Below are 24485 nucleotides of genomic sequence, written 5' to 3'. Positions count from 1 at the left end.
CCGAATTGCCAATAGCTCCCCGTCCATCACTGATTGAGGTTTGGGTATACTCTTACCAAAAGCAATAATCCCCAAACCATCACTTCCCCTGATGATGCCTCCCGTGCCAAAGTACCCACGCCTCTCATCATAGCATACATCCACATCTAGACGCCAAGAACCTGGTACAGGTAATTTCCAAACTTCATCTGGTTTACTTGGCAGTGGCCACTAGTGGGACATTCTTTTGATATAAGGAGTGTCTATAATCTTGTAAATATTGCATGTGGCCCGAGATCTTGCTAACAGTGTGATATCCTTTTCCTTCATATAGTTTTTTTGGCGCTCCTTCCACGTTGCCCACATTTGCATTACACATTCTTCACATTCCAGCTTTAGTAAAAGAGAGCCTTAACCAATCGCAGAGCTCCATCGTTGACACCCTAGAACTGGTGGCCTTCAAAACCTGATAATAATTTGTAGCCTTCCAAAGATGGAGTGTGGCTGGACATGACAGTAGAGAATGTAGGGTTGTATCCCTGGCAGAACCACAAAGTTGGCATCGCTCATCTACCGAAACATAGTGTCTCGATAGGTTAACGGCCGTGGGGATTATATCGTGAGACACCCGCCAAAAAAATATCTTAACCTTAGGAGGCAAATTTAATGACCACAACCATTTCCACCAGCTGCACAATCCATTGTCGGAGCTATTAGCAGGTGGCTCGTAAAACCCAATCTCCTTTCTATATCCGCTTCGAACTGAATATGTACCTTTGTCCTCAAAAGACCAATATAGTGTGTCTTGTTCCGGATGATTGGGAAGAGGGATCCTCTGTATTTCCTTACTCACATAAGCTGGGAACTTGTCATTCAATAAGGAAGTGTTCCACTGCCCATCCACTAATAGAGTCTGAACTCGCCCAGCTTCCGCTTGTGGTGAGTGCCATGAAAGCTCTTGACGGAAGGATGTAATCCACTTATCTTCCAAAATTCGAACTTGCTGCCCATTTCTCACTCGCCAGTATATACCCTCTTTGAGAAGATCTATGCTCCATAATATCAATCTCCACACATATGATGGATTATGACCCAACTGATCATCCAACACGGACTGATGGCGGAAGTATCGCCCTTTTAGAATTCTAGCAACTAGGGAGTCTGGTTTGTGCGAGATCCTCCACAGTTGCTTGGCTAAAAGAGCTTTATTGAAGGCTTGCATCTTTCGAAAGCCCATGCCACCCTCGCCCTTCGATCGACATAGCTTGTCCCAACTCATCCAGTGTAGTCGATTTCTCCCTTGATTATTTATTGTTATTTTCAATAATAATAATAATAATTTAATTTTTACAACTTAATAATAATAATTTAATTTTTACAACTTCCGTATTTTTTTGTTATTTTCTAATTTTAATTTTTTTGTTTAATGAAACCAATAGAAACTTGGATAACCACGGGGGCAGATTATTATTATTATTATTATTATTAAATAGTTGCGTAGTATACGCGTCGCGTATCTTCCCCGCGATCCTGTAACCGTCATATAAACCTTATCTATAATCTTCATCTTAGAAGGATCCATCCAGAGCCGTCCGATCAATCCTCCCAGTCAAACTTTACCTCCTTCGGCCATATCCTACCGTTAAAACATACTTATTATTAGCCGTTGTGTTGCTTCCCCCCTCAAATAAATAAATAATCTCGGGTCTCCTCAATTTGGCAAACCTCGGGGTATTCGTCTTGTTTGCTCTCTCTTCTTAGATCGATCTACTCTTTTTTAATTAACTTTTTTTTTGTTGATTCCGCATTCAAATTCACCATCTACGTTTTGGTTTGGATTGTAAAAGGTTCGTGTTGCTGCTGTTCTTCGACGGTTTAATTTAATGGTCCGTTTGGTTTTTCGCTTTTGCAAGCGGTAGAATATTCTCCGCGGCGTTGCGACGATGAGTGACTATGAGTTTGGTTGGATTTTTTGCTTTTATCTATAAGTTTTTGATTCCAAGTATTCGATATTTGATATCACGTGTTTTATTTGTTCAGTTATCGATGGCGGATGGGTTTATATACTACTCGATCGGATAGATCTAGTCGTTCATTCGTATCCGTCGACCGCGTTACTTTGGTTAGCTTCTCCTCTCAATTAAATTTCTTGTTTGGATGTTTCATTTTCTTGCCGTTTCTTTAATTCGTTTTCTTCTTTACTTTATTTTCTCTCTTGATACAAACTTGTCTGTTGTTATTGTATTCTTGCAGATCGAGAAGCTGTGTTTCTACGAATGGATGATGTTGAATGTCGATGACGATAATTCTTTAGATTCTGCTGCAAGAAACTACAGAACGGGAGGGCACGACATTACAATGGTTAAGAGTGTGTTCTTAACCAAGAGAGTGCATGTTTATTTATGTTATTGCATCATTTGCATCATGGTGAGGATAGATGGCTTGTGAGGAATCTTTTTTTTTTAATTAATGTAATAGAGGGTCTGTAGCTGTCCTTTGACCTTGTCATGATGGGTGCGCTCGCATGGCAGGTCGCCACTCAATAAAATCACTCTTTTTTGTTTTGAGGGAAGATGGTACGGGGATTGGCCCGGCTCTTCCCTCGGGTGCTCTCGCTCTCGCTCTCGCCTCTTTGGTGTATGGTATTGCGATTCGTCATCATGTTCACGGTCGGTATAATCTGCTCGGTCGTCAATGGGTGGGTGGTGGTTTTTTAATTATCAAGCCATTTGAAAATACGAAAAAATACTGGGAAGTCGTGGGCACGAACTTATCAATCGTTTATCATGCATGCATCAATGTATCAACGGCTCACGAGGTACATGTTAAATCTCCCAGTTGATTGAATTTTTTGATCGTCCATGTGTGTTTTTTTTTTTATTTGCACAAGAAATCTTAGTACATAGATCTATTCGGGTATTTTGAGAAAAAAAGGATCGATTACCTTCTGGAGCATGACTTATACACGAGGTACATTGTCATATTTTCTTTCAATTCCATTAATTTCCAAAGCTGCAACTTACAGCAGCATCGGCAGTAACGATTTGTGAAAGACAGAATTAAACATCAATACCGCCACCTGGATTTGTGAAGGTAATGATCAGCAACATACTCACTGTTACTGTAACTCGTTTTTATTTGCTTCCAAATAATCGTGGGCGAAAGGCAAGTAGAGCAAGGCCAAGCAATTGCACTTTGGGGATGTGGAGGTTTAAATTTTTACATTCACAGTAGATTGTAGAATGTATTTTTACGGTAAGCGGATAATCTTCCTAATAGCCTTGCCAGGAAACAAGTATGAGTGGGGAATCTAATGGAACGTGGCAATGGTATGCACCCAAATATTATTGCTTGACGACCAAGCTTGCGTTCCAGTGATTTTCTTCACATTGCTTACCATCTATTTCTTAACGATAGTACGACTTCCTGCGTACAGTGTTGCGATTGACAATGTAAAGTTCTGTTTGTGCACTATGTAAAAGTGTGGAACTTTTCGGTGCAGTTTGTTGAGATTGTTTCTGTTAGCATTGTCTCTGTTAGCTGCAGATGGACCAAAATGAATGCGGAGAAGGTAATTTGGACTACTAATGTGTGACACTGGTACTTCTGTGGTAAATATTCAATTCCAGAACCCTGAAGCACATTTAAATTTCATCAAGTCTTTTCCAAACATTTATGGGAGTTTTTTAAAATGCTTTTCGCTCTTCTGATAATTTTTCTTGAATCAGTGTTATTCTTATTCATGAATGATGTACTTTGATTTTATTATCTTCAGTGGTAAATATTCAATTCCAGAACCCTGAAGCACATTAATATTTCACAAGAAGTCTTTTCCAATCATTGGTGGAGTTTTTTAAAATCCTTTTCGCTCTTCTGATAATTTTTCTTGAATCAATGTTATTCTTATTATAAAATGAGGGTCAGAATTTTAAAAAACTTGAAAAGATCAATCGTTTATCAAGCATCAACGGCTCATGAGGTGTTCAAAATTCCAGTTCTTTGAATGTATTGATCGTCCATGGGTAATATATTTAATTTGCACATGAAATATGAGTAACAGGGATATATTCAGATGTTATGAAAAAAAGATCGATTACCTTACAGAGCATGATTTGCGCACGAGGTACATTATTATTAATTATTTCAATTTGGTTAATTTCCAAAACAAACTTAACATCATCGTAATTACAATGTGTCAAATATCAGATTAAATTTCAATACCATCAATTACGATTTTTGGGAAAGAAATGATCAGATATATACTTACTGTGATTATCAACGTGTTTTTATTGCTCGTTCGCTACCAAATAATTGTGGGAGAAGCCAGGAGGAGAGCAAGGTCTGAAGCAGTTGCATTTCAGGGATGGAGAAGTTTACCTTTACGTTGGACTGCAATGTGAATTTATTTCCGTCGTGCTAACTTTGCTCTCTTGAGGCGCAATTTCTGAACACAGCAGATTTCTTGCACACATTTTGCAATTGAAAACGATGAATACATAAGTGAAAAGTTTGTATTTACTGTCAAGTGTGTACTTGTCCTACCGGAAGACAGATTTCCAGGATTGTAAATAAATAAATTATAGCATCCCTGGCCTCAAATATTCTCAAGGAAGTGTGGTATGCGTCCCTACCAATGTTGCAATTGTTGAATGTGATGTGAACGGAAGCTTCCAATCCGTCGTAGTTGCTGAAGAATGAACAGTTGGTACGGTATGTCTCTGCTGTTCTTATCGGAATAAAATTTTGTTTGTGCTTTGTGGTGTTTTACTCTGTGACATTAATATATTTGATTTGTTTTGTGATTCGATTAGTTTGATAGTTTTTTTTTTTTTACAATGTAGGCATCTGCAATGGTGAAAGTTTGTGTATTGAAGCTCTGCATCATGCAGCCTATGGCCGACAACTTGATTTGATCGAATGTTTTTATGTTGAACTTGTGTTAGCAATGGATGGACTACGTGAATGCGGAGAAGTAAATTTTGGAGAACTTTTTTTCAAGTGTTGCATTATTCTGTTGCATGATCCTACTTGGATGGTATATATCTTCAGTGGTAAATATTCAATTTCACACCCTGAAGCACATTTATCTTTTATCATGAAGTCTTTTCCAACCATTGGTGAAGGTTTTTTGAAACTGCGGATGGACCAAAATGAATGCGGAGAAGGCAATTTCAGACAACTAATGTTTCGAGTGCTATGCTCTTGAGCTTGGTTATTCTTGCATGATGTACTTGGATTTTTTTTATCTTCTTCAGCGGTAAATATTCAATTCCAGAACCCTCGAGCACATTTATATTTCATCAAGAAGTCTTTTCCAATCATTGGTGGAGTTTCTAAAAATTATTTTCGCTCTTGTGATAATTTTTCGTGAATCAATGCTATTCTTGTTATTAAATGAAGGTAAGGATTTTTAAAAAACTTGAAAGGATCAATTGTTTATCAAGCATCAACGGCTCATGAGGTGTTAAAAATTCCATATCTTTGAATGTTTTGATCGTCCATGAGTAGTATTTATTTAATTTGCACAAGAAATCTGAGTATGGAGATATATTCAGATGTTATAATATGGAGCATGGTTTACTCACGAGGTACATTATTATCAATTATTTCGATTTGATTAATTTCTAAAACAAACTTACCATCATCGCCATTTCGATGTGTCAAATACCAGATTAAATTTCAATATTGACACCTTGACATGAATCTGGACAAGCTAAAAATGATTAATCTAATAGAATATGGTGATGATGAGTACTAGAATATAATTGCTTGATAGCTGAACGTGTATTATTACGGTGATTTTCCATCGTACTAACTTTATTGTCCTGAGGCGCAATTTCTGAACACTCCTATTGGAAGACAAATTTCTATTCTAGGATTGTAACTAAATGAATTAATGTTCCAAGGATGTGTGGTATGTGTCCCTGCTAATGTTGCTGCAATTTCTGAATGTGATGCGAGTTTCTTCAGAAAACGGAAGCTTCCAATCCGTTGTTGTGGCGGTAGAATGAAGAGTTTGTACGGTATATCTTTGCTGTACGTAGCGGAATCAAATTGTATTTTACTCTTTGGCATTAATATATTTGATTTGTTTTTGTGATTTGATTAGTTTGATAGTTTTTTTTTGCAATGTATGCATCTGCAGTGGCAAAAGTTTGTGCATATAAGCTATGTGTCATGCAGCCTATGGCCGACAACTTGATTTGGTCGAATTTTTATTTGTTGAGCCTGTGTTAGCAGTAGATATGGACAACATGAATGCTGAGAAGTAAATTTTGGACAACTATTTTTCGAGTTCTACGTTATTCTGTTGCATGATCTGCTTGGATTTTATTATCATCTTCAGTGGTAAATATTAAATTCCATTTAATATTATTCTGAAGCAAATTTATCTTTTATCATGAACTCATTTTATTATTATTATTATTGTTATTACTGTTTACTGTTGTTGTTGTTGTTAGTATTACTGTTGTTGTTACTATGAAAAAAGGAAACACAACCCTTAAGATGACGGGTCAGATAAAAACGGATTAAGCCATCTTTCATTGGATGGATCCATAAGCTCATTCATGGAAGAGCGCTCAACTGCTTGCTGGCATTTGAGAGATTGGTGGTTCGAATCCACCTGGATTCTTTTCATTATTACGAATTTCTGTTAAAAATGTTTTTTTAGAGGCAACGACTTTGTTGTATTTCTTATAATGATATAATCATTAACGGAAACTTCGCTTGCAATTGGAAATGAGGGGAAAAAAGCGATAGTGCTGAGGGTAATACTGATTAATGGAATTATATAAACCGGACGAAGTCTTAATTGTTGATGAATGATTTTGCTCCTCTTCCGTTTTTGTGCAGCTTTGTGTCCTCTCCAGAAGAGTTTGTTAATGTCTGTAGTCTATACTCGTGAATGCTAAATTGGAACTGGAGTCGAGGCTGTGTGCATGGCTTGTGATGGTTTGTTATAGGACTTTTTATTTTTGTCTTAAAAAAATTAAAAGGATAAAGATTCATTCAAACTTAAAATTCAAATTCTCTGTCAAACTATTAAATTTCTTTTTGAGGTAAGAGAGAAAAATTCGAACACGAGGTTAAACTATAATATTAGAAAGCCTCCCATAATTCCATCTATGTACTTTCTGAATTCTACGGGTGAATTGGATAAAGTAGACATCGCTGTATTATCCGAAGTCAGCCAGACAGCCTTAGCCACCCACTTACTTTTGTGTCGCTTATATTTTCATCACTATTATCGCTCCCTTCCCCACCCCCCTAATTTTTTTTTCTCTATTGTCAAGAAGTTCGTAGCATTGCTCATGGTCTCCCCACGCTTCTCTTTCCCTTTTATGCTTAGTGATTATGCGTATATGTTAAACTGAATTTTGGATAAGCCTCAGCTATAACATATATGTATGTTCATATAAACTCACTTGAGATTGCGATTTACAACCTTGATCAACAGAGAGCTTGGATTTGCTTGACCATAATTTCGTTATTGGAGTGGGGAAGAATTTGTTTCTTGTTTTTGTTTGTTTGTTTAAAGTTTTTAATTAATTTATATTGTGAAGAATGATTTTGTGATTAATGGGAAAGAAGAAGGCTGTGAAGAAGATAAAAGAGGCAGCGATATCAATAACAGAAGCGGAACCACAGACTACTCCAAGAAAAAGAGGGAGGCCCCGTAAAATTCCAGGAAAAAACGAGGGGATTAAACATGAAGAAAAACCAATACAAATTCAAGAGGTTGGAGGCTGTATTGATTCCAAGAATCCCAAAAACGTCGTAGAAAAAGTAGAAGAAGATGAAGGGCCATCATCAAAATTGAAGAAAGAGCTGCAGCAGGAAGAGGAGCCGCCATTGAAGAAGAGCAGAGCCAAGAAAAAAAGTAAGCCTAAAAGAGCAGCTGAATTTATTTGACACTCTTTTTGCAGCTGATCTGCTTTTAACTCTTTTTGGTGGTAAATTAAAATTATTGCATAACCTTGGCGATAACAATTACTGACAGTTCAACCTGAGTTTGTTTAATGTTTTCTGCTCAAGTATTCAAGTGGTTGCTTCTTCTTGTCCATCTTATCCTTCGAACGTCTCCATTTTTTTTAAGATGGGGCTTTAAATATATTTTCTGAAGCCAGTATTTTTTTATTTTTTGAATTGGAATCCAGTATTCCTTATTCACTTGACATTTAAAGTTTCCTTTAACGAACATTTTATGTGCCCGACAATACATGGACATGAGTATGCGCGTGGGTAATCGTTTCTGTGATGCGGGGTATATGTGTTTATGACATCTCCAAAAAATGTGACATCATATGAAATCATGAGTATGATTGGTACAATCATGGACTCGCACGTGGACTAAACATAAATTACCGTCCCTTGCTTACTTTTCGTTCCAAGAATTATCATCACCACCACAACGACAAAACCAATATAACCGATGTTGGGGATGGGGGGCTGTTGTAGAATACAAAATTGTTGGCCATTTGTGCCTTTCAATATGCAAAGTCAAGAGCCTCGTATCTACGGTAACTTCTCAGCAGCGGATCTGTGACGCCGCTCTTTCTTAAATCGCGATTGGTCTGGATCGAAACCACCTTCTTCAGCCCCATAGACCGCTCACCTTGGTGTACGGGACATGTAATCTTCACTGGTAAAAGGTTCTCAAGATGCCACCTTCAGTTAAAGATGATAAATCTCACTAAATCAATGAACAAATACCAACGATAGAAGTCCTTCTCAAGCATACAGAAAAACAAGAACCGTTACAAACCAGGTTGTGGAACTTGTCATAATCGATCCATGTGAACCATTCGCCATCAACCTTAAATTTGCTTCCTTTACCCAAAAGAACACAGCATGAAAGCTCGTGCTCACAAGCAACTTCGTATGCACCATTGCTTTTTTGGGCCAATGCTTCCGAAAACTTCTTCACATCAGAATGCTAAGGAACATTATCCATTGTTAATTTTGAAGTTGCGGACCTGTGATAGAGTCACCAAAATCATGCAAACAAAAAATCTTTAATTAAGTTTTGGATGAGACACAAGAATAGAAAGAATAGGCATCTACATCCTCAGTGTTCCACGACATGTCACGCCTTTGATCTCAATAAAATCAGGATTTCCAAGATCAAAAAGGCTAGAATAGGCATCTACATCCTCAGTGTTCCATCGTTTGACAAATGTCAGGCGGTAGACAGTTCGCTATTGCTTCTCTCTGAGAGCTTTCAGGGAATCCCTGACATTAATTGACATCATCTTATTCAGATACATCTAGATGGAAAGAAAGATTAAAGACTGAAGCCAATCACTAATTTCATAGAATAAGGGATCCCATAGTTCGTTGGGGGCACATCTAGACAAAACGCTTGAAGAAACTCCATTAGTTCATTTTTAATTGGTTTCAACCCACCATACTATTTAGGGCACCTTATGTGACTTGTTTGGGTTAAGAATTGGTATTCAAATGAGGTGTCGATTTTACCTTTTTGAAAGATTGGTTGCGGAGGTGTCTTGTCCTTCGGTAGTACATTTAATTTCAATTACTGAATTTGTTTCTTAAAAAAGAAACACAAGAAAGAAAAAAAGATACTCACTACAAATCGCTCCCAGAAGTCACCAAAAAGTATTCTATCAATGGCCTTCAAGCTATCCTTTGTTGCAGCATCTATACTAACATACAACTGCAATAGTAACTCATTAAAGATCGCATTCCAAAATCTAGTGCTCCTCAAAAAAAAAAAAGAAGAAGAAGAATACTGATCACCAACACAAATACAATTTGCTTACCTGTGATAGGTTTTAACATCTCAATCCTTTCAGGAAACTGTGCATTTGTTGCCAGAAAAGTTGATATTCGCCGACCGCGAAGCTCATCAACAAGTTCATTAATCTCACGATACATGATTGGTTCACCAAAAAGTGATAATGCGCAGTGTCTTGGTGAAAGACCTTCAGACAAACGCTCTCCTTTAACCCCTGTGGATATAGATGACTGTGGTCAATTTTCAGTAAATAGACAGCTAGCTAAAAGCCACACACCCTCTATGAAATCTTGATAACATAACTCAATGTCTCGCAAGGCAAAGAAAGTATTAGATGCAACAGGATCTAGTGAACAACTGAAACCTTTAAATTGGCGAACAACATGACGGGCATAAATATTATTCAATATGAAATTCTACAGCTATATGTATATTTAATTTGATATCTAGTAAGAAGGAAAAGTATTAGATGCAAAAGTTTATAACACAATATTGTTTTTAGGAGAAAGAGATAGAATACAAGGTCTCATAGTAACCTACCAGGAACCCCTTTCATTTGTCTTATCATTTTTGTATGAAGATCAATAGCAGTGTCAACAATTACCAATGGATCATCCATCTTCCATTGCCAGCTTTTCCCTACAGGATTCGTGTGATATCTCCAGCAAAAACGCATTTGTTTGCACAAGCCAAACTTGGTGTTGCTTCCATGCACCTAGAAAGATGCAAATACCACTGTTACCTTCTCGATACACATTAATCAGTTATAAAGCTTAACTCAGCATGAATAACTATGGCTAAAAAACAAATAAGTAAAATATACCATAGACAGTTACAATTTTCCACACCTGTGACTCCCGATTTCATAAAATGAATGCTTATAGCAACCTCCACGCCCTCTAAGTTGAGACTTGATCCATCTACAAAGTCTAACTCCACTATGAGAGCCAATTATTTTATAACCCTGCATGCAGTGTCTCTCACTTAGCCAAAATAAACATGAAAAATTATTTAATAAAAACTGAAAAATAATTAAAAACCATGGATATTGATTAAACAGTCAAGCGAAAAAATTAGAATAATATTAGCAAACTAGGCTGATAACATGTAGTCCACTCTGCAGAAAGCTCCGGGAGTCCTTTAGGCTCAATTGATTCTTGCAAGAGCCATAACATGCACATTCAAGTTATTGGTATATGCTGGAATATAACTGTTTGATTCTCACAGCATACGAGACATACTTTCAGCGTTTGCATTATTATTAACTTGAATATCAGTCTAAAACTAACCTCGGTCTTGCAAAATTACACTATATGAACAGATTCTAAGCAACATCAAATACTTTTATGAACTTCACCTATAAACCTTAAAGTAATCAATGGTGATTATATGTGCGTGATAATTGAGATGCAGTTCGGGTTTTATAACGAAGAAAATCAGGTTCTCCAAGCAATGTATAAATTCAACATAGCATGCCAATTCTATACTAAAACACCAAGCAATACAAAATTTATGTCTTGATAATAATACTTACTGATTGACTATCAAAACTTGAACCCTCCAGCTAAAGTCTTAGCCTGTAGTTAAGCATAACAATAACTGAATTAAGTAAATACTTCATCAAGATTATGATAGGCAACAATCAACATGCAAGGCATGCATCTAACAGATCAACAGAACATGCCATTTCAATGAAATTCACAACGGATATCGGCAGATTTGTTCAATATTTATAACGAGCTTCATAATACCAAAAATCACAAACTATTTGATCCAACAAAGAGGAAAATTCTAGGCTATATATCTATCAATTTTGCATCGATGGTAGAGTTGGAGCATAATTCAACACAACAATACCAATATGTTTCAATTATTGTTACACCAAACGATAGATTTCAATAATTGACATCATTATTTCTTGAAAGGACTACCTGCTTCTGCAAACTCGCCCTTATCACCGGAGTCACCATTTCTTTCTCCCCATTCACAACTTCTCCGTCCACTTTTCCATTAGCAGTTGTTCCCATCATTGACTTCCTTGAAGGCCCTTTACCAGCAATATCCTCAAGATCAACAACCCCTGATTCACGATCGTCTTCTTGTTCACTATCACTAAAGTCGACTTCACCATCAATGTGGCTGCCAACTTCGCCATTTTCAAAATGCCCTCGATTCTCCCCTATCAAACCCTCCAAATCTACCTCGTCCCTATCTTCCTCCCCTAACTCAACAATTTCAGTCGCCCCAAGCTTCCTTAGTTTTTCTGAAATTCCCCTTGCCACGTCATTATATGTCGCCGCATAACTCCTACACCCCACCCCAAAAACCGCATACTTACAGTCCTTCAGCCCAAGCGCTCCAACCCGAAAATCATCAGCACTCTCGATCAACCAATTTACCAAAAAGCTCCCATTTTGAGGAGGCCCACCATTTTCCCAAGTCGAAGCAACAACGACAACCAAGGATTCTTTACACAAATCTTCAGGCTCGTAGTCTTTAGGATCAACAAAATCAAAAGGAATATCGTTGAGGGTCAAAAGCGCCTGGAGTCGCCGCGCAAGTGTTTTTGACGTGTTGGTTTGTGAGAGGAAAAAGAGTTTACCTCTTTTGGAGGGACTGCGGCTAGAGCTTTGGATGAAGGGTGCTTTGAGTAGGCGCGTGAGAAGTCGGCGGTGGCGGGATTTGTAGATGAAATAGAGGGTGGCGGAGGTGGTGAGAAGCGTGAGCAGAACAAGGCGTGTTGGCGGGGACATGGTGGGAATTAGGCGCAAAGATGTTGGAGTTTTCCGGGCCCCAATATATAATAATAATAATAATAAATATCAATAATTTGTATATTAATTATATAATTTCTTGTGCTTTAACAGCGTAAATAAGTTTAAATAAATTGAAGTATTTACTATGAAATTTAGGCTTTTCCGATTAAAAAATTTTTTATAGTTTAATAATTCAATTTTATCTTTGATATCGAATCGTCCCATATACCAAAATTTGTTATATCAGTTCAATCTTTAATTTAATTTTTTTAAAAATAAAGTTATGAAAATTATATTATTAAAAAATTGTAAAATATTAATCAAAGTATAAAGCTACTAAAAATAGAATATTTTTAGGAGGATAAGATAAAATTCTATTATTTATTTTTTTTGCGGGCAGGAATTTATCCAGCGTGCTAAAATACGCACTGCGTCTTCCTCACTCTTTTCTTTTGCCCCCTTCCAGTATTCCGTTACCCATCCTATTATAATAACCAACCGCTACTCCGGGAAAAGAAAAACCATTTGCTCACATTCATTGCGCCGCCACCGCCACCATTCTCCGTTCTTTGAAAGTGGATAGGTATCCGATTCATTCGCCTTATTTGGACGCACAAATTCGAAAATTGGAGGATGATAATATTGACAAGTAAAAATAATATATTCGACGGAATATATTAAACGCACTCACGCTCGAGTGGTTGCTGACTTGCTGCTGGAATCTGTTGTGTCGGAACCTCCATCGAGCATTGGATTCCGTTTTCGATTTACATCAGCAGCTGCAGCCGGAAACCGCTCCTTTTTTGTCTTTTGAAATGGCTATTTAATGTGGAGATGCGTGTTCTGAATGGTCTCTCGCTTTCATTTTGCTTCTCTATCTGTTCCTCGCCATCCTTTCCATTTTTCGAGCCCATTTCGTTGCCTTGTTTCTCTTCTTCGATTTCTGATCGCGTCCAGGGTGGAAGGAAGGTTAATTGCTGTACAGGTTTGTTTTTGTTACCTTTATTCATCGTCAACATTCATGTTTTTCTATTTCGCCTTTTCTCTTCTTTTTTGTCTCTTTCTTTTTACTTTTCCGGTCTCTTTCCCATTTTTGGTTCTCTTTTTGTTTAAATTTTCCATGGCTGATAGTACGAGGGTTCTCTAATCTCAAATTGACTGATTAAAGTTGCTTTCTTTTTGGGGGTGGGGGGATTTAAATTTACACAAAATTGTACTTTTATGGTCGATAGATATCGGCGAAGAATTTTTTTCTTGATATAGTAGCAGAATTAAAGTAGTAGGACCGAACACAATTATTCAAATAAATATGTATTGAAATACCTCTGGATGTACTTGCTTGTCAGCTTCCTTGAGCTTCTACATGCATGTGATTCTCAAGGCAATTCTTTTGCCCTATAACTTCTTGCCCGCCCCCACTTCCCCTGGATATTGTGAACTTCCAAGTATTCCTGGTCATAAATCCATACTTCCGACAAGTTCAACTTCAGCCTGCATATTGTGAACTTTCCTTATCTGATTCTCCTGGAGATATTACATATGGTGTTGGGGAACATTGAATGACGTGGACCTTATTAGTTTTGTGGGAGTTGCCTCTGACTCAAACTTGGCAGAAGTTGGCTTTGACTGAGCTGCCGGTTATTTGTTCTATTGCATCCCTGATTGAAACTATCAATATTGATATTTTGTATCTGTATGGGACTTTTCATATCATTCTGAGATGTGCTTCTGTATTAATAAATAGGTGTTTTATTGTTGTGATATGACTGGTTGATATATTGGTAAAAAATTGTGCTTTTATAGATGTTATCACGCGAATTGAAATTTCTTCTTCGTTGTATTTGCACTTCTAGACTGATTTTCCATTACCAAGGTATTTTGTTGTATATTACTTAATAGATACGTAGATAATGATGAAAAGTATGTTGTTTAAAATTTGAGAGGAGTCCCTTGCACATGATATCGGATGTGATGATTCCAGCACCAGTTAAAATGAAATTAATTTATGATTAGTCTTTGCTAATGAAATAAACTAGCGAATAGATCTGTCTTCAAGAATTGCAGTACAAAGTTGCAGATTAAAGGGAAATTATCATGGAAATTGACATGTTCCACTTTTTTTTGGATACTGAAAGAGATTTTGGGAATTCAAATGGATTACAGAGATGCAGCATTATTTAGACTGTATAGTTATTCATCATCGATTTTTTTAACAGAAACAAGTGATAAACAACTTCGTAGCAGTCAAAAAATGGACGGCAAAATGTTGCATTTTGAGAAGAGTGGTTGCTGTGTGGGTGATAAATATCCCTGTGTGTGGTCATCTCCTGAAGGAGGAAAAGATATCGATATAGGAAAGCAGATCTTTTGCAGCAGATCTTTAAATATGAGAAATATAGTCGCTGTTGGGTTTGACATGGATTACACTCTGGCGCAATACAAATCAGAGACATTTGAATCACTTGCCTATGAAGGCACGGTCAAGAAACTGGTTAATGATCTAGGGTACCCAATAGAGGTTTGTCAGTTTTTTCTATTGTTCATATACCATATCTAGTGGAGTGTATTGAAAAATGAAAGCATATAATTTCAGTTGTGCATTGGTGAATAGTCTCGTAGATGAACTTCCGGTGGAAGCAACTTTATGAGTACCAAGAAAAGTAAAATGACTTGGCATCATGATTTATTATAATGATGTTACTAGCTGCTACTTGTGCTATATTTCAATCGCCTTTTGTTTCCAAATATAGATCTTAACTTGAGTGGGATTATGTAGTTGCTGGAATGGTCGTTTGACTGGACATACATGGTCAGAGGATTGGTTCTAGATAAAAAGAGAGGCAACATATTGAAGGTTTGTGTTGCATAATGTGACCCATATTTTTTTATATTAAATTAAATAACATTTTTAGCGTTTTGTTTTCCTGACGAGAATTTTGGTTTTTGCAAGTTGTTCATCTTGGTTCATGTTTCTGCAGATGGATCGACACAAGTATGTGAAAGTAGCTTATCATGGATTCAAAGAGTTGTCAAAAGAAGATAAAGTTTCCACATATGGAAGTACATTGATACGTGATGCATTCGATGAGCCAGAATATGCTCTTATTGATACCCTTTTTTCTCTGGCTGAGGCTTACTTATTCGCGCAGCTAGTTGACTTCAAGGATGCTAACCCAGGAAAAATTTCAGCAGAGTAAGAGACTCACCACAAGTTTTAAGTATGGCTGCAGTAGCTAGTTCTTTTGCTTTCTCAATCAAACGTCTGAACTATAGTATATTATATTTCCACTTAGATCAGTATTTTCTTGGATTCATGATGTTGAGACTTCTTATCTTACAGTCAGACTCTAATTCAAAACTTCATTTATGTGTTTCAAAGAGAATGCTCATATTTCTTTTCTAGGAGAGTCATTAACTATGATAATCTATCTTAAAATGGAATTTGCTTTTCCAGAAATATGATATTTAAAAGGATAACTGAAAGTAATGTTGCAACACCCACTTACTCAACCACATCATTTTCAAAATTAAAATGTAAACACGAAGTTTTCGCCTTCTAAACTATCTAACAAGAGTCTCTCCGTGCATTTATATGAAAAAATGCAGTTTGTTTAGGCTCATAAGTAATATGCTTGAGAACACTCCTCTATGAACCTCACAATGTTATTTGCTGTGATGTGTATTTATAGTATATGTAATAGTGCTTATGCGCAATGTTTCTCTTTGAGATTGAATGTGTTATTCACACAGAACAAAATATATAAATAGTTGGTTTATGCAATGCTAATGAATTATGTGTGCCTTCACTACTCTATATCTTAATGGTGATTATTACGAGTGACTAAATTTACACGGTTAGAGTGTCAATATTTTCTCAGAAAATTTGAGCTAATACAACTACATTTAAGATGCACAGTTATAAGTGGTAAAAAAATGTGCTTGATTTTATAATTAGGTAATGCCACGTGAAAGACATTGCTGCACATTTTGCCACTGAAGTGATATAAGTATTGTCTGTTGAAGGAAAAAAACGGAAAATAATCGGAGTTATATACATTTTCAAACATCTTCATTCATAGTGATTGGAAACATGATAAGACCATTTCTTTATTTCTTGAAGCTCACCTTTGATGAACTATATAACCAAGAGAAATCATGACATATTATAGAAGAGCTTGGCACACCCAGAAGTAAAAAATGTTTATCCCATGCTAGGTGTTTGCACTAAGAAAGGCGGAATTACTTTGAAAGAAAAACTGTAATCGTTTTTTTATTTATGCTTAATATGAAGTTACATATAATTTTATGTGTTCCTTATTTACGCCAATTCATGTTTTTCATTTTTTGTTATTGCAGTTACTCTCGTATGTATAAAGATGTTCGAGCTGCAGTTGATTTGTGTCATCGTGATGGAACATTGAAGAAAATGGTTGCAATTGATCCTAAAAGGTATTTGAAAAAAAATATTTGTGTAATCTTCTTGTGACATTATTGTGAGAACTGGGAAAATGACAGGCAAGTACCATTGTGTTTGGTCCCCTTTGCCAGCAATATGTGTTTCTCTTAAGTCACAGGGTTTGCTTATTTCATAAATGGATTATTTTATTTCTTTTTCTAATTTCTCACGATGATAAACTACCATGTCGTTGATTCATCTATTCTGTTGCTCCACCAATAGCCAACAACTTTTGTACGCATCGCATTACTCCTACTACAGAATTGATGCTGAACAAATCTTATTTCTGCTCAGAACAATGGTTGAACTCAAACTAGTAACATTGCTTTATATGATGTATCAAGAGGAAGCATTATTGGGTTTAAATACCTGTTGGCTTCTTGACTGGCTATATTACTAATCAAGAAAAGATACCTTTTTATTTTAGGATTTTACTCTTTTGTAAATTAAAGCTTTAACATGTTTTAAACTTATTTTCTTTTACGTGCCATATACAATTAACAAATACTCTTAACAGCTGTCACATTAGATTGAACATATTGAAATACATATCGCTTGTACTGGTTTTCCTAATAAAACAATGGGAATGTTAGCTCCTCACATGGACTTTTAACTAATGTTCAGAGACATCCATAACCAAAATAGATAGATGCACAATTCAGCAATAAATTGAGGATAGACATTTCTTGAGGAAGCTCATGTTTCAGTTCTGTAGAACCATCTTTTTCACTATCATTAATGTTTCATTGCTCACCTAAGACTATTAATGCAGCACTATCTCACTGCCAAGGATGGTTAAATTACAACTTTGATATAAATACGCTGCACTGCCACTACCTTTAATATCCTTCAATATTCTTATTTCGGTGATTTCCTTTGTTATTTCATGTGAAGCCTTGAAAAGGCAACTAAATTTGGATGAATATTAAGTGAGTAAATGTCAAGCATTGTTGAACTGAGTTCATACGAAATGTCATTCTTACAGTGTAAGACTTAGGTACAAGAGTCAGACCTTGTTTGTTAAATAATCTATTTACCTTTTTTCTGATATTTGACTTGATAGGTTATAATTGATAGTGTCTTCTAGTTTATATGCTTGATATTGCAATTTTCATTTGCATTCGTTTGGTGTCAAACTTCGTTCAGCCTACTATTTAAGAATTAAGATTGGCATACAACTGCATTTGGCAACGACATCTTTGTTTATTTCAATGCCAAATGCTTTTCAATCTCCCCATTAATACTTGTACAAATTCGTAAGAAGTGTGCGACTCATTATTTATCTTTTGAATATTGTAAGTAATGAATCTTGGATGATATGTTGAACTAGGCTGGACTGACATATGTAGTCCAGAGTAAGTGATCCCACCACTCTTTGCCAATTACAGTGCAAACCCTAGATTTTTTACCCTGATTTTCCCATTGGGCTATTTTATCAGATACATCAATGAAGACAGCTCTATACTTCCCATGCTGAAGATGCTTCGAGAATCTGGTCGTGCAACGTTTCTGGTTACCAACAGGTAGTGCCGTATTGTACCTGTGATCTTGCAGTATACGGAATGATTTATGGAGATTTTGGGTTGGAAATGATTCAATGTATAGTTATACCGAAAACCGATATATTATATTTGCAATACGTGACACCAAAGTTTTAGGACAGCATTTTTGTTTTCAATTTAGTTTCAATAGATGGTCTTTCTTAACTCTTTTTGCTGGTAAGTTGCTAGAGATTGCATCAGATATAACATAAGCACTTTATTTAGCAACTTACTGACAAAATAAAATACCTACAGCAAAAAATGGAAATAAAGTTGCCTCATGTCTTTTATCTCAAATTTTATTTACTATTATTATTTTTGGTGCAGCCTTTGGGATTACACTAATATTGTGATGAACTTTCTTTGTGGCCCTGGAGCATTGGATGATGGCTCTGCTTCCAGCTTTGAGTGGCTTCAGTATTTTGATGTTGTTATTACTGGAAGGTGCTTAGCATATCATTTTACATGAAAGTTTTTTACTTCAATGGTTGTGCTGCCTTTTCTCGCTAGTATTAGCTACTATTCCAATATCAGAAGAATGAAGTAGATGGGTGAGAAATCGCTAATATTTTCTCTGTGTGTTTCTGGCATGGTTGACTTTACTCGGCAACACAAGCAATCAATTTTCTTCAGATGGATTTCCATCATCCTTGTTCAGAAAAATTGACATGGTAATTTGAGCGGGGTACGAAGATTGGGTGGCATTTTGGCGAAGAAAAGTAGCGATTCAGTGGTTTAATTGCATAATTTCTATGATTTCTTGTGATTTTTTGCCTTAACAACCCCTTGGTTTTTGGATGGAACTCCATGATTGATAAATGTCTAAGATTCCTCTTGGTTATTAGCTGGACAGTTATTCTTATTATTATTATCACTATAATGACTCCCTTGGTACAGTGCAAAACCAAGTTTTTTCCATGATGAAAATCGTGCTAATCTTTTTGAGGTTGATCCGGAGTCAGGGATGCTTCTCAATACTGATAACGGTACACCTATGCCTCAGGTTATTCATCTTTGCAGCCTTGTCCAATGTTGGATGTCTCATGTTGCTCTTTTTGCCATGTCATTTGACTTGCGTCTTACTGATTTATCAGGTAGATGGTTCTCTAAGGCTGCCATTGAAGAGCCTGGATAAAAGTTGTCGAGTTTTTCAGGTATGTATAGGATCTACAGAAGAATAAATTGACACCATTTGTTGAAAGAATTATATAGGTTCTGGAAGTGTTTTTTATGTTATTTGTTATTATTCATTCGATTACTATTGTGTTTTTGATGAATATTTCCAAATTATATTTTCAGGGAGGAAATGTAGGCCATCTGCATAAACTACTATCCATTGAGTCCAGCTCCCAGGTAACTGTTGTTCTTAATATCTCTTTCTTTCTGAGTCTTTCATGATTTTTTTATTTTGGTATTCGTCAAAATTTATCAATTACTGTGGATTGGCCCAATCACCAGTTCAGTTTTACGAAAGCACACAAATGAATCAATGATGACCAAACAATCTTTTTTTTGTTCATGGGCTAAGTATTACATTACTACTTAAATATCGACACTGGTTTCTTGAGGACTTGAGGTACACTTGCCTTAGGTTAAAGATTAAAAGATTCAACATCGCAATCCTTGTAGATTGTGCCTTTTCTTATGATCTACGCTCATTATCTCTTAAAAATAAGGTCATGCTGAGTAGAGAAGTTGTTAATACTCCCCTATTAAGATAGAAGATATCTCTTAAAAATAGGTGAAACATTCCCTATTTTTTAAGCCACACTTTCATTTCAGGACAGCTCAAGAATTAAGATAGAAGATATTTTTTAAACTTTGATAGATTTGTTCCCAACTTTCCAATCATTTCCTGATTGAGAACAACTCATGATAATAATGTTACAAAGTCACTCTTCTGATATGCTTCTTCAATAGTAAACTTGTGAAGCTTGGAAACTCTATCAAGGAATTATCTTTAAGAGAAATGTTTGCTTCCTGAATGTGATACATGTGCAGAGGGAATGATATTTTTGAATTGTGGCATGGGATTGATGTAGTTTTTTGTTATATTCACCAGCTTGCTCGATTACTGCTTTTAAAAATTTGCTACTTAAAAGGACATCTGGTTTATAGGTACTTTACGTTGGAGATCACATCTATGGAGATATCTTGCGCAGTAAAAAAGTTTTAGGTACCCACGACACCTCTTTCAAGTTCATCACAACAGATTAGTCTTTTTTTTACATTTGCTCATTTGATATGCTAGTTATGTTATTAAAAAAAAATCTGCTGTGGTGGCAACTTTATGTAATCTTCAAGTATAATTGTTTAAGCATACTAAATAGTGATGAGAATCTCAATAATATATTGAAGAGAACCTATAACAGTAATCCAGGCACTTTTTTCAAGATGTTTCTATCGAATGCGGACACAACAATAACAAAGTCAGGCTGCGGAAGTAAGATCAGCTTAACTAGGAAAATCGATCTAACAATTACACGACAATCTTGAAAAATTTCCTCAGGATTTTAGATTTGTTTGGGCGAAACTTATTTGATGGATCGAAGATGATAAGTCTGGTTTGATAGCCAACAAAAAGTAATCTTGATAAGTTTGTATAGCTTTCAAACATTTTAGGATTCTCACAAAAGATGTTGTAGTATGCTAAAAATATGTTCAATAATTATGATAGAACTCATTTCTATGTATGCATAGGTTAAGACTTAAATCTGAATCATTCAATCTAGACCTAAAATAATGTTTATACTGCCCATAAAAATTATCTAACAATAAATTATGAGAATAACAAATAAATAAATTAAGGTCCATTAACATCAATAAGGCCTTACAATAAATAATAATGTGAAACAAGCTTATAGTTAACTCTTCTAGGGCTTCAATCAAGTAGATACACCGTACACGTCAAATCTCGTTCTTGGCCCTCCAACTTTTTTAAAATTAGACCATTGAGAGCCTTTAAGATCTCATAATTGGGATTTCCACTGGGAACTAATGGTTCTCAACTATGCTCCTTAGCTTCTTGAACTTGGTTTAACAAGCCACATTTTTTTTTTGAAGTAACAAGCCACCATTTGAATGTAATTCAGCGAGCTTTCAAATGGTTGAAGTTAAAGTCGGATGGTCCACTATCAAAGAGGATTTTGGATCAGGAATTCTTTGGAACCATCATTGTTGCAATTTTTTAGACTTTATATTGTGTTGAAATTGCTAGCTACCTGTATAACTAGCTCCAAACCATGAAGAATTTCCCTATTGAAAATTAATGGAAATTTATATATTGCTTATTGTTAAGTCATGCAGTGCAAATAGTTTTGGGCTCTATCAAATTAAAACTGTAGTTTTAGTACAGGGAGTTTTCCTCTCTTTTTTTAGCTAGATTAAGCTAAGAATTCGTATCTCTATCACCGTAATAAACATATAGTGATTTTCGAATCTATAATCTCATTGTGTATTTATGATGTCTGATTCAAGACTTTCTCACTTTTTGATAGGTTGGAGGACGATGCTCGTTGTTCCGGAGCTTGAGAAAGAAGTTGAACTTCTCTGGACACTCAGGGATACTCGCAAGGTATAGATATTACTTTCCATTTAGCTGAAGTAAATTGTAGAATGAGCTGACTGACTATACTACGAGTGAAGTGTCTTGGTATAGAAGCTTTGACTATCTCCTTAAGTTTTGAATAGCGTATTGATCAATTACTAAGAGCTGACATATCCTGTAAAATTGAGCCATTTAAATTGTAAAGAATTTTCAAATCTTGGAGGAGGACCTTCTTATGGTTTGCTGATATAGTGGCCTCCCGGAGAGTAAAGTGCCACATAGGGGAGGGAAAAGCTCAACACATTAAAATTTTCATTTTCACTTTCTTTTTGGAAGGGAAATGATCGACGCATAAAAATGTTGGATTTTCTTTTTAGGCTGTTTAATGATGTATTAGATTGGATGTTTACAATGATATGTTCTTTACCAAGTATATTTCTTAGGTCAAGGAATATGATTTACATATGCTCATCTCTTTTCTCTTGAGATTAATTATTAAGCCTTCCGAGGATTTTTTTGAAGGTTTTATTCCCCCAGGTTTCAGATATGTTGATGGGAACTGCTGTGATTGATATAGAATTATTTAAGTGATGCTTAATTTTTTTATCTATCATATCTGTATCTTCGTTTACCCCCTTTATCTCGATCAAGATTATGTCCTCTGTCTATTTTTGACACTAATGATTAATTTATGTAGCAACTTCAATTATTGAGAAATGAGCGTGATCACATTGAAGACAAGATACATCATCTGAAGTGGTCACTCAAGTAAATTTCGGTCTTTGTTTATGTTTTCACTGCAAATCTGTGGCAGCCAGAACGTACATTGAGTTTTCATATGGACATTCTGGTCTTAAATACTGTCGAGGATCGCTGTCCTTTGCCAATCCCAGATAAAGAATAACTGCCAATCCTATAAACTATGTTGAAATATTTCTGATTACAATCTCAATATTAAGGTTCGATGGTGGGAATGATGTGGATGAGGAAAAGAAAATTGCCGAGCTTTACATACTGCAGGTTGGTATTCTGTCACAAGCACCTTCGCTTCAGATTGATTTTTTTAGTCATGTATGCCATCGTCTGCTGTAAATCATGCGATGGATGAATGAACACACGTATGCATATAGTTTGCTCTGGTTGGTCGATTTGTCAGCATGAGTTTCTGCATTATGTTTCCCGAGTAACTTTCAAATATTGTTTTCATGTCAGACTCAGCAAGAGCACATGCGACTTAGTCATCAACAAGCCCAACGAGAATGCCATCAAAAGGTGAGACCATTCTAGTAGGGCATGCAAACTATTCTCTTACAGATATTTATTAATTTTCTCGATTTAATATCCACAAACAAATGCAAGAAAACTAAGTATTAATTACAAATATTTTCAGTTCCATAAAGTGTGGGGACAACTGATGAAAACTGGATACCAAAATTCTCGGTTTGCACATCAGGTATGCGAATCATCGACGAGAGGATTCTAATTAATTGATGATTTACTTCCATCATCGGTTTTGAATAACAATATTTTTCTTTGTTTTCAGGTGGAGAGATTTGCTTGCCTTTACACTAGCCAAGTGACCAATCTGAGCCTTTACTCACCTGATAAATATTACAGACCAAATGAAGATTTCATGCCCCATGAATTTGACGTTTTGGCTTTATGACCATTTAGATGTACCTACCTCTTTCTGCATTTTCATTTTTTTTATAGCATTTTCATTGAAACTGAGAGTCTGTTATTTGACTCGAAACAGCATCGGAGTTGTCTGAGACAGGAGAATGCAGTCTGATATTCATTCGTCGTTGATTTTGATCCGGCGACTGATACCAAATTGAAATTAGCTTAGAAGATTGCATTCACAATTAAACTAAAAATCCCATTAATATAGGATCAAGACAATACGATAACTATTTCATGGAAGCTAAATAAATGTTTAAATATTAATCAGTTAATTATTGTATAATTAATTATCAAAACAAGTGCCTACTAGTGAAATGTAAAATATCAGCAAGGTTGTGCTGTGTTTATTCAGTCATTGGTTAAAATTAAGGGTATAAACAAACAGAATCAAGGTTAAATGACGAAAATTTGAAGGCCGAATTCGGATTCGAATTCAAGCTCGATTTGAAAACTTTAAATTTTTTTGCTCTAATTCAGTTCGAATTAAAGCTCGAATTCGGCTCGAAAGATTCATAAATGTTCGTGAACTATTCGAATTATTGCTAGAAATAAGTACTCGAAAGACTTAAAATTTATTTTTTTAATGTATAATTATATTATACTAATAAAATATTAAGACTCACGAGCTATCATACAAAATAATACAGGATCGAATTTGGTTTAAAAAAATTCGAACATGTTCGAGTTCGGCTCGAATTCGATAAACTTGAATACGAATCAAATATTGTTCAAGCCGATTCGAAAAACTCACGAACCAACTTGG

The 24485-nt window shown here is 35.8% G+C and overlaps 2 protein-coding genes, 2 long non-coding RNA genes and 1 pseudogene across 11 annotated transcripts; 3 read left to right on the top strand and 2 right to left on the bottom strand.

The window, feature by feature from the left end:
* The first annotated feature begins 1553 nt into the window (after positions 1 to 1553).
* Positions 1554 to 5543, top strand: LOC142554234 (uncharacterized). 8 transcript variants are annotated; one of them, XM_075664938.1, is made up of 7 exons: positions 1554 to 2101; positions 2233 to 2406; positions 2511 to 2797; positions 3526 to 3561; positions 4038 to 4102; positions 4186 to 4261; positions 4303 to 5543. In XM_075664938.1, exons 2-7 carry the CDS (start codon positions 2382 to 2384, stop codon positions 4411 to 4413), a joined length of 600 nt encoding a protein of 199 aa, XP_075521053.1. In that variant the 5' UTR covers positions 1554 to 2101; positions 2233 to 2381; the 3' UTR covers positions 4414 to 5543. The 8 variants fall into 8 exon arrangements, 1 of the variants encoding a protein (XP_075521053.1); XR_012822156.1 differs by having other exon boundaries at positions 1560 to 2101; positions 2233 to 3590; positions 4040 to 4102; positions 4186 to 4689; positions 4821 to 5543; XR_012822160.1 differs by lacking the exon at positions 3526 to 3561 and having other exon boundaries at positions 1561 to 2101; positions 2233 to 3188; positions 4040 to 4102; positions 4186 to 4689; positions 4821 to 5543.
* Positions 5544 to 6469: 926 nt separating this feature from the next.
* Positions 6470 to 8044, top strand: LOC142554231 (uncharacterized). The gene is made up of 2 exons (XR_012822148.1): positions 6470 to 6749; positions 6835 to 8044. It is a non-coding gene; the product is annotated as an uncharacterized LOC142554231 (long non-coding RNA).
* A 393-nt stretch (positions 8045 to 8437) lies between these two features.
* Positions 8438 to 12523, bottom strand: LOC142554222 (S-adenosyl-L-methionine-dependent tRNA 4-demethylwyosine synthase-like; annotated as a pseudogene).
* Positions 12524 to 12882: 359 nt separating this feature from the next.
* Positions 12883 to 23854, top strand: LOC142554208 (uncharacterized). Its single transcript, XM_075664897.1, has 17 exons — positions 12883 to 13480; positions 14712 to 15013; positions 15272 to 15349; positions 15474 to 15688; positions 16852 to 16944; positions 18391 to 18474; positions 18820 to 18936; positions 19390 to 19495; positions 19587 to 19646; positions 19792 to 19845; positions 20611 to 20668; positions 21990 to 22066; positions 22737 to 22807; positions 22999 to 23059; positions 23252 to 23311; positions 23430 to 23492; positions 23583 to 23854. The coding sequence occupies exons 1-17, from the start codon at positions 13330 to 13332 to the stop codon at positions 23703 to 23705; spliced, it is 1773 nt and encodes a 590-aa protein (XP_075521012.1). The 5' UTR covers positions 12883 to 13329; the 3' UTR covers positions 23706 to 23854.
* LOC142554217 (uncharacterized) lies at positions 17113 to 18305 on the bottom strand. Its single transcript, XR_012822145.1, has 2 exons — positions 17566 to 18305; positions 17113 to 17458 (listed from the first exon to the last, which is right to left on the bottom strand). It is a non-coding gene; the product is annotated as an uncharacterized LOC142554217 (long non-coding RNA).
* Positions 23855 to 24485: the final 631 nt, after the last annotated feature.

Source organism: Primulina tabacum, chromosome 1 (assembly GCF_025594145.1).
Source record: "Primulina tabacum isolate GXHZ01 chromosome 1, ASM2559414v2, whole genome shotgun sequence".
Taxonomy (NCBI): Eukaryota; Viridiplantae; Streptophyta; class Magnoliopsida; order Lamiales; family Gesneriaceae; genus Primulina; species Primulina tabacum.
Note: the sequence above shows the minus strand (reverse complement) of the source record. Positions and strands in the feature narration are given on the sequence as shown.

Excerpts from the sequence above, each read along its gene's own strand:
- LOC142554208 (XM_075664897.1), top strand. The coding sequence starts at position 13,330 with ATGCGTGTTCTGAATGGTCTCTCGCTTTCATTTTGCTTCTCTATCTGT. Across the intron at positions 18,937-19,389 it reads GATGTTGTTATTACTGGAAG|TGCAAAACCAAGTTTTTTCC; the intron begins GTGCTTAGCATA and ends CCCTTGGTACAG. Across the intron at positions 19,647-19,791 it reads AAAGTTGTCGAGTTTTTCAG|GGAGGAAATGTAGGCCATCT; the intron begins GTATGTATAGGA and ends TTATATTTTCAG.
- LOC142554234 (XM_075664938.1), top strand. The coding sequence starts at position 2,382 with ATGTTATTGCATCATTTGCATCATG. Across the intron at positions 2,407-2,510 it reads ATTGCATCATTTGCATCATG|GTCGCCACTCAATAAAATCA; the intron begins GTGAGGATAGAT and ends CTCGCATGGCAG. Across the intron at positions 4,103-4,185 it reads GAGCATGATTTGCGCACGAG|ATTAAATTTCAATACCATCA; the intron begins GTACATTATTAT and ends GTCAAATATCAG.